This window comes from Tupaia chinensis, unplaced genomic scaffold (genome assembly GCF_000334495.1).
Source record: "Tupaia chinensis unplaced genomic scaffold, TupChi_1.0 Scaffold143921_1, whole genome shotgun sequence".
Taxonomy (NCBI): Eukaryota; Metazoa; Chordata; class Mammalia; order Scandentia; family Tupaiidae; genus Tupaia; species Tupaia belangeri.
Genome location: NW_006203772.1, coordinates 1,447,187 through 1,455,720, shown reverse-complemented (window position 1 = coordinate 1,455,720; position 8,534 = coordinate 1,447,187). Strand labels below are relative to the sequence as shown.

Here is an 8,534-nt window from a genome sequence, read left to right as displayed (position 1 = left end):
GGGGGCATGGCATGGTCGTCTTGCTCCCTGGGGGCACCAGCTCTGTGAGTCTATCCCTTCTCAGCCAGCCCTCTGCCCCTGACTGAGGCCTCCCCAGCCTGGCTGGCCCTGAGATTTGGGAAGGGGAACAAGGCCTTTCCTTTAAGCACTTGGTGAGCAGCCTCTGGTGGGTTCTTTAGCTTCTCAAGAACACCCCGGGGTGGCCTTGCTGCCAGTGAGGGTGGGCTGAGGTGTCTGGCGTTGAAATCAGTCAGGGCGCCACCTTGCAGCTTGTTCCCACCCGTGTGTCAGCCATTCGACCCCTCATGTTGGCTTGCCTGACCCTTTCTGCCTTCAGGGGCGACAGAAGTTGGCCCGCTTTAATGCCCGAGAGTTCGCCACCTTGATCATCGACATTCTCAGCGAGGCCAAGCGGAGGCAGCAGGGCAAGAGTCTGAGCAGCCCCACAGGTGGGAAGGGCTGGCACCATGCCAAGAGACTTTTGAGGCCCCCTCTGCACAGGGTGGCATGGCAGACAGGCTGTGTGGCTCAGTGGGCCCCAGGTGACAGGCCTTGTGTCCTCAGACAACCTCGAGCTATCCACACGGAGCCAGAGTGACCTCGACGACCAGCACGACTACGACAGTGTGGCCTCCGACGAGGACACCGACCAGGAGCCCCTGCGCAGCGCCGGCGCCACTCGGAACAACCGCGCCCGGGTCTCAGCACTGCCCCTTCCTGGCCCTCCCACTCATTCCTCTGTGCCCCCTCCTTTAAGGCCCAGTTCTGTCTTGTTGCTCAGGGCCTTGGGAACAAATGGGCTGGTCACTGCCTGAGAGTAGGCCCTGAGGGCATCTGCTTCCTGCCCCTGGCAGCTGACCAACCCGTGTGTCCCTCTGCAGAGCATGGACTCCTCGGATCTTTCCGATGGAGCAGTGACGCTGCAGGAGTACCTGGAGCTGAAGAAGGCCCTGGCTACCTCTGAGGCCAGAGTGCAGCAGCTCATGAAGGTCAACAGTAGCTTGAGTGATGAGCTCCGGAGGCTGCAGAGGGAGGTGAGGGCTGCAGCCTCAGTGGGAATGGGGGACACCTCTCTGGAGATGCGGTGCTCACATGGACCCCACATTTGACACTGCTGTGCACACCCACAGATCCACAAGCTGCAGGCAGAAAACCTACAGCTCCGGCAGCCGCCAGGGCCAGCACCCACACCCCCACTGCCCAGCGAGCGGGCAGAACACACAGCCATGGGGCCTGGCGGGAGCACCCACCGCAGGGACCGCCAGGCCTTCTCCATGTATGAACCAGGCTCTGCCCTGAAGCCCTTTGGGGGCCCACCTGGGGATGAGCTGGCTACGCGGCTGCAGCCTTTCCACAGCACTGTGAGTTGCCTATGGGTCTCAAGGGGTTGGGTAACAGGAATGGGGCTGCTACAGGCCTGCCATGAATCCCCCTGTGCTCCCGCCCCCCCAGGAGCTGGAGGATGATGCCATCTACTCAGTGCACGTCCCTGCTGGCCTTTACAGGGTAAGGAGGGTCTACTTCAGTGGGAGTCGGCTTCCGTGCTGCATGGGCAAGCTAGAAGGAACAGGGAGGAGAGGTGGGGTGGGGACTGACTCCGGCCCCTCCTGGGTTTCAGATCCGGAAGGGGGTGTCTGCCTCTGCTGTGCCCTTCACTCCCTCTTCCCCTCTGCTGTCCTGCTCTCAGGAAGGAAGCCGTCATACGGTAATGGTTCCATGCCCAGCCCCCCCGGGGGACACTGTGGTGAGGGGAGTGGCCCAGGGGTGCACACGCAGGGACCGCCAGGCCTTCTCCATGTATGAACCAGGCTCTGCCCTGAAGCCCTTTGGGGGCCCACCTGGGGATGAGCTGGCTACGCGGCTGCAGCCTTTCCACAGCACTGTGAGTTGCCTATGGGTCTCAAGGGGTTGGGTAACAGGAATGGGGCTGCTACAGGCCTGCCATGAATCCCCCTGTGCTCCCGCCCCCCCAGGAGCTGGAGGATGATGCCATCTACTCAGTGCACGTCCCTGCTGGCCTTTACAGGGTAAGGAGGGTCTACTTCAGTGGGAGTCGGCTTCCGTGCTGCATGGGCAAGCTAGAAGGAACAGGGAGGAGAGGTGGGGTGGGGACTGACTCCGGCCCCTCCTGGGTTTCAGATCCGGAAGGGGGTGTCTGCCTCTGCTGTGCCCTTCACTCCCTCTTCCCCTCTGCTGTCCTGCTCTCAGGAAGGAAGCCGTCATACGGTAATGGTTCCATGCCCAGCCCCCCCGGGGACAGCTGTGTGAGGGGAGTGGCCCAGGGGTGCACACTCACCTGCCTGCCCCTTCCCTCTGCCCTCCAGAGCAAGCTTTCCCGCCACGGCAGTGGTGCAGACAGCGACTACGAGAACACGCAAAGTGGGGACCCACTACTCGGGTGAGGCACCCTTGGGTCCCAGCCCAGCCCTGCTTGCACCCTAGGGGGAAGAGGCTGAGAAGGCCCCAGGGTGTCTTTGAGGGCGGAGGTGAGCAGCCCCACAGCTGGAACGTCTCTTTCGAACCCTGGGCCACAGGCTGGAAGGAAAGAGATTCCTAGAGCTGGGCAAGGAGGAGGACTTCCACCCGGAGCTGGAGAGCCTGGATGGAGAGCTTGACCCCGGGCTGCCCAGCACAGAGGATGTCATCCTGAAGACAGAGCAGGTCACCAAGAACATCCAGGAGTTGTTGCGGGCAGCCCAGGAGTTCAAGCATGACAGGTAGGAGGCAGTAGTGGGCTCCACTGGCCTCGGGGGTCGTAAAGGCCAAGAGGGGGCTGTTCTTCCCTAACTAAGCCCTCTATGCCCCCCACAGCTTCGTGCCCTGCTCAGAGAAGATCCATTTGGCTGTGACCGAGATGGCCTCTCTCTTCCCAAAGGTGAAGGGCCCAGAGAGGAGCAGGAGCGGGTGGGGGTGGGCACAGAGAATCTATAACTGCCACCTGGGCGGAGACGGCTCGCTGGCCCATGATCCTGCTCATGGCTTAAAGTCCGCGGCCCCACCCCTCCCCGCAGAGGCCAGCCCTGGAGCCGGTGCGGAGCTCTGCCGGTGCGGTGCTCGCTCCGGCGGCTCAATGCCAGCGCCTATCGGCTGCAGAGCGAGTGCCGGAAGCCAGTGCCTCCAGAGCCTGGCGCCCCTGTGGACTTCCAGCTGCTGACCCAGCAGGTGATCCAGTGCGCCTATGACATTGCCAAGGCTGCCAAGCAGCTGGTCACCATCACCACCCGAGAGAAGAAGCAGTGACCACTCTCCCCGACCCTCACCCGCACCCTGGAACCTCACTGGCCACGGGAGCTGGGCCACTCCAGACACTAATCCCACCCCAACAGAGCCACTGGCACAAGTGCCCTTAGTGCTGCCGCTCTCCCTGGCAGCCAGGTGCCCTGGTGCCCACCCCTGGAGCCCCCAAGGATGGGGAGGTGGGGCGGCAGGAGCTTCTGTCCCCCACATTCCACACCCCTCCCCTGTACATAGCACCCTACCTTCTAGTGTGCAGGGGCCCAAAAGGCATCACTCCCAGCCCCTCGCCCTCTGGGCACCCTCAGCAAAGGGTTGGGTGGGGACACTCCACGTGGGGCAGCTCTCCCTCCTGCACCCCACCCCCATGAGCCAGTCCAGCCCTACTGGGGGCTGGGGGGGGCATCCCCCTTTGTACATACCCTCTGTGGATGTCCCGCCTGTAGCCACCAGCCTCCTTGCTGCTCTCCTTCAATGCCAAACGGCCCCTGCCTAGGGCACAGGCCCAACCTGTGTGCTGGGGTCCCCAGCAGCAAACACTGGAAATTTTCTCTCCTTTCCCCACCCCTTAATTTTAACTTTGTGGTAACTGAGTGTCCCTGCGTGCCTGCGTGAGTGTGCGGGCGGCAGTGCCGACCCGGAGGACTGGTCCATCGAGTTCTGAGGGGTGAGGGGACCAGAGCAGTGGGGACCAGACCAGCGTGGGGCCAGGGGCGGTCGGAGGGGCTAACCAGCTCTGGTCCTACGGCTGCCTCTTATCACTACCCCCACCAGTACCCCTTCTCTATGAACTTAAAGACCACTCCCCTCCACCTCTCCACCCCTCCCTGTGGAAGGGGACTGCTGGCTGGAGGACTGAGCACCTGAGCCTGGGGCTGGCTCCCCGGGTCCGACTCAGCTGTGGCTGTGGCACCGAGAGCCCCCTCCCCTAACCTCTGCGAGGCCAGCCCCCGCCCCCCACCTCCAGCCTGCACCTGCTGTGGTCCCACTTCCCAGGGAGCCTGCTGCAACCCTGCAGCTGGAGAGGCAGGGGCACCTACCAGCCCTCTGGCCCCACCTCTTGGGGGCAGGCCCTACCTGTGGTGGTGGGTGGGCTGTGAAGACGTGTGTCATGTACATTTGTATCAAAATAAATAAGTGACCATGTGCTGTTTGTGATGCTTGGAGAACTGGACAGGACCTGGCAAGTTCAAAGTGCGCAGGGATTCCACAGGGCAGTACCGCGATGCCCTTGGTGGGGACATCTTCCTAAAGGAAGAGCCGGAAAATAAGATTTCGGTGACACTACCTGTTCACACGCTCCTAAAATCCGCGTTGAAGGCCAGTTTGGCTGACCAGTGCCCGTCTGATTATAGGCAAAACCCCAACCCACCCCCAGCCCCGTCCAGTCACAACCTACATCCACCCAGCAACCTAGGCAGACTGGGACTCTCCTGTTAGGAGAGAGTGTGTCCATGTAAACTCAACTCCAAGCTCTACCAAAATAATTTAATCAGGCATATAGCGAGTTTGGCAAAAGGGGCCCCTCTCCGATCGCCATCCGCTCCCGACTGATACGGAAACCATCCCGCTGCTTAGGCAGGGCGGCCCCGCTAGCCACCAGGGGGCGCCGCTGCGCGCGCTCCACGTGGCAGAGGTCGCGGCCTCCGGGCGGCAGGCAGAACTGGCTGCTGCCAGGGCAGGGCGGGGCAGGTCATTCTGAGCTATCCCCGTCGGGGCCACTGTCCGGAGTGGGTGGGAGGAGGGGTCTCCGGCGGGAGCGCTTGACCCGGCGCGGGGGCATCAGCAGCCTCCGTTTCAGCACAGCTGTGGGCAGGGCGGGGCATAGTCAAAGTGGGGGAGGGGCAAGGAAACCTTGGTGGGACTGGGCCAGTGGGTGGGGAGGGAGCTTCTCACCGGCCACTGTGTCCTGGCTCTCTGCCGTGGGCCCCCAGTAGATGCTCTCCCCACGTCGGAAGTTGCGGTGCAGGGCCGCCCAGGCAGCCTCCTCCGTGCGGGGCGTGGGGCCCCGCGCGGCTCGTGGAGGCGCTGCGGCCCGAGGGGCCGGAGAAGCCTGACTCGGACAGGCACAGCCTCCTGGGCCACCTTGCCCATCGGGCTCCTGAGCCTCTGTCTTGGAGTTGGCATTACCTCCAAGCCCCCCAGACGGCAGGGGGGCAGTGGGCACAGATGGGGCATTGCCCACCTCATCCATGGTTCCCTGCCTGGCCTTCAAGCTCCATGGAGAAGCAGTGGGAAACCTCGGGGCTGAGGGAGCTGGTTGGACACCAAGGGCAGCCCGTAGCCCCCGCCTCTTGGCACCACTGGGAGAGGGGTTCCTGGACCATTTAGAGGTCACCTTTGCACCAGGGGGTCGCCAACTCCACAGAGGAAAGGCCAAAGCCAGAGCCTACGGAGAGAGGACAGTGGCCATCTCTAACCGCTCAGATAACCCAAGGACCCTGCCACCAATGGAGCCCAGGCCCAGCACCTCACCTGCACACACCTTCTCCAGCACAGCCTCCTTCTGCCTGAGCTTGGCACCAAGGGAAATGGGCTGGAAAGGCTATCAGTGTGCAACCAGGCTTTCTTCCGCTGCTTCTTCCGTCGTCGTCTCTTCAGCCAGTGGGCAACCCAGGCTGGCTCTACCCATGCCATCTCCAGCGCCATTCCCCATGCTGTCAACACCAGGGGCTATGAAAGGAAGTAACTGTCAGAGCTAAGATGCACGTGGGGGCGAACAAGACGAAGCCCCAGATTCTTTTCCTGCACATAGGGCTACACCCTTCTGCCAGTGCCAGACACACCATCTTTCACCACTTACCCGATCCTGAGTGAGGTTGGAGTCAGGGCTGAGTGAGGGTTCAGCCATGCAGACATGGGCCAAGAGGGCAAGCTGCAGCTTCAGCCAGGGATGGGCACAGGGGTGGTAGAGGAAGGTGACATCCTCAGCCTAGGGGAAAGGCACAGGGACATCAAGCCAGGCCCAAGTCCCTTTCAGAGAATCTCAAGTTCTTCCATCCAGGGGCCCAATTTAAAAGGACTCCTAGGCTGGCCAGATGACCCTGCCACCTCTAAGGCCCAAGAAAGGATAAGGCCCTGGGTACTGGCATTTACTCCCCTTACCTCTCAGTGTCCTTTTCACCCCTCTTCTCCATCAAGCACCACCCCTCAAAGCTCACAACTTCCAAGATAGCATGCTTGGGTAGCCCTGTTAGACTGGGACCATGCCCGCTAGCTCTCTCTCTGCTTGCAGCTATGGCTCTGCAAGTCCCCAGGCTGTACTGTAAGCATTCCCCAGATGAAGACCAGGTTCCAATCTGTGTAGTCAGTCTCCCAGGGGCCTCTAATACAGGGGCACGCAGGCAGCAGGAGCACGATGTCAGGATGGAAGCACTTCATCAATCATTCATGATTCTTCGATTGAATTGACCTGTGCTCAACGCTATGCCAGATGCTGTAGGAGATGCCAACAGAGCTCCTAGACCCTGCTTTCAGGGAATGTGTAAGAAACTCAGGGAAACAACGAATGCGAAAGAAAGAGCAAACCAACTGAATTAAGTGACTAGGTGTCAGACAAGAGATAGGTTATAAGCATTACAGGGGATCAGAGAAAGAAAATGAATCAAAGCCGACCTATCCAGCAGGGCCTCAAGGGAGAGCTGACTCCTGGACTGGGCTGTGAGGGTGGACGGGGTGGGGTGGCAGGAGGAGGTTACCTGCTTCAAGTCAGAATAGGCCAGCTGTGCAAGAGAATGCATGGAGTAAAGGGAACGGTCCTGGCACGCCTTTGTGTGGAGGGCAGACTAACAGGACTGAAGAGGAATCAAAGATTTGCAGAGGGCAGATGAGGCTTATTTCACTAAGGCCTGAAAAGCCAGGTAGGAGTATGGCCATGATAAGGAGTGACATAAGAAGCCATTGAGGGTTTCAGGACAAAGGAATGACTTCATGAAAGGGCTGTTTGAGGAAAGGAATCAGGTAGGTGGCATGAGGTGACATCTCTTGGCTTGGAGCCATTACAGAAGATAGACATTTCGAAAGGGGAAAAAGATATTTCAAAGGAAAAAACAAAGGGATGGAATTGCTGACCACGGGTGACGAAGACAGAAAGCTAACCTGGGCACATTCCTGATACGATGTAGGTAGGGATGGAATTAACATCCCCTCCTACAGGAAAGGGGGGTCCTGGGCCAGCCGATTGCATGGTGGCTAGGCGGCTGGATCTCACACGGCTTACTGCAAGGTTCAAGTCCTCAACCCAGTGGCTTGAAAAACACAGGGCACGTGTGCCTGTTCTCAAAATTCCAAGAGGAGAATGAAGGAGAGGGGGTTGTAGTGTGACTATCCCCCTTGGGGGGTGATTTCTCACTTTCTGTCTCTCTGTTTCTCCTGTGAGCACACATGCCCCATAGCAAATTAAAAGAAAAACTGGGGCCTAGAAAGTCGAGGTACTTCCCACAGCCACACAGGGGAGTTGGGGTGTGGGTTTTTGCTTCTACCCTTAGAGTTCCCTTTGTGGCCACTTGCCCACACAGCCAGCTACTGAACAGCATTCCTGACACAGGACTCAGGACAGGGGCCCATCTGTCCTGGGACTGATCTGAGGGAGAAGCCTCATCTTTTCCCCAGAGAAGCTGCAAAGCTGAGTAAGGGGGCAGAAAAGGCGGAGCAAGCCTGCAAGGATCTCACTGTGACCAGGTGGCCATACCAAGGATGGGTCCAGCTTGAACTTACCTGCCTTGAGCTCACCCCTGTGTAGGTCACTCTTGGTGACACCTATATGGGAAAGAAGAGCGCTTAGAGCAGATGGGGACTCCTTGTGTGGGGTGAGGGGATAGAGAACCTGGCGACGGAGGCAGGAGGAACCGGCAAAGGTCCCCAGAGGGTGGCGGTGGAGTGCGATGAGGCCAGAGAGGGATTAGGTAGCCCTGCACACCCCTTTCTCCCTGGGTCCTCCGGGCTCCTACCTGTGGGGGGAGAGGCCACAGGCCTTCGGGACAACGAGATACCGCCTCCTCCGTGGGCCCAGCCACCACCTGTGGGTCCAAGGCACAGAGCTGGGGCGTTGGACTCAGCGAGGGCCCTGCCCTCTCTCTCCCCGGGCCCAGCCAGCCAGCCAGGGACTCTTAGTTCCCTCTCGGCGCCCAGCTCTTTCCAGGACGAACTTTCGGCAAAGCGCTTTGAGATCCCGGGCCGAAGCCCTCCCAGGAGCGGGTCGCCTTACCTCACTGGGACCCAGGAGCCCCGCCAGGGCTGCCAGGAACAGCAGCTCGGGCGAAGGCGGAGGAGGCGCCATCCCTGCCCGCCCAGGGCCGGGC

General features: G+C 60.4%; 2 protein-coding genes across 2 annotated transcripts in view; one reads left to right on the top strand and one right to left on the bottom strand.

The window, feature by feature from the left end:
• The window catches only part of GIT1 (GIT ArfGAP 1), a gene marked incomplete at its 5' end in the record, with an annotated part of 10,576 nt that extends 6,196 nt beyond the window's left edge, over window positions 1-4,380 (top strand). Inside the window, 11 exon segments of the mRNA XM_014582930.1 lie at window positions 338-449; window positions 565-698; window positions 882-1,034; window positions 1,131-1,361; window positions 1,453-1,506; window positions 1,619-1,705; window positions 2,325-2,398; window positions 2,535-2,717; window positions 2,812-2,875; window positions 3,012-3,053; window positions 3,055-4,380. Coding sequence (XP_014438416.1) covers window positions 338-449; window positions 565-698; window positions 882-1,034; window positions 1,131-1,361; window positions 1,453-1,506; window positions 1,619-1,705; window positions 2,325-2,398; window positions 2,535-2,717; window positions 2,812-2,875; window positions 3,012-3,053; window positions 3,055-3,240 — 1,320 coding nt within the window.
• Window positions 4,381-4,708: 328 nt separating this feature from the next.
• On the bottom strand, window positions 4,709-8,528 carry TP53I13 (tumor protein p53 inducible protein 13). Its single transcript, XM_006165472.2, has 7 exons — window positions 8,441-8,528; window positions 8,184-8,252; window positions 7,951-7,992; window positions 6,038-6,166; window positions 5,710-5,907; window positions 5,131-5,623; window positions 4,709-5,040 (listed from the first exon to the last, which is right to left on the bottom strand). Exons 1-7 carry the CDS (start codon window positions 8,510-8,512, stop codon window positions 4,928-4,930), a joined length of 1,116 nt encoding a protein of 371 aa, XP_006165534.1. The 5' UTR covers window positions 8,513-8,528; the 3' UTR covers window positions 4,709-4,927.
• Between the last annotated feature and the right edge of the window lie 6 nt (window positions 8,529-8,534).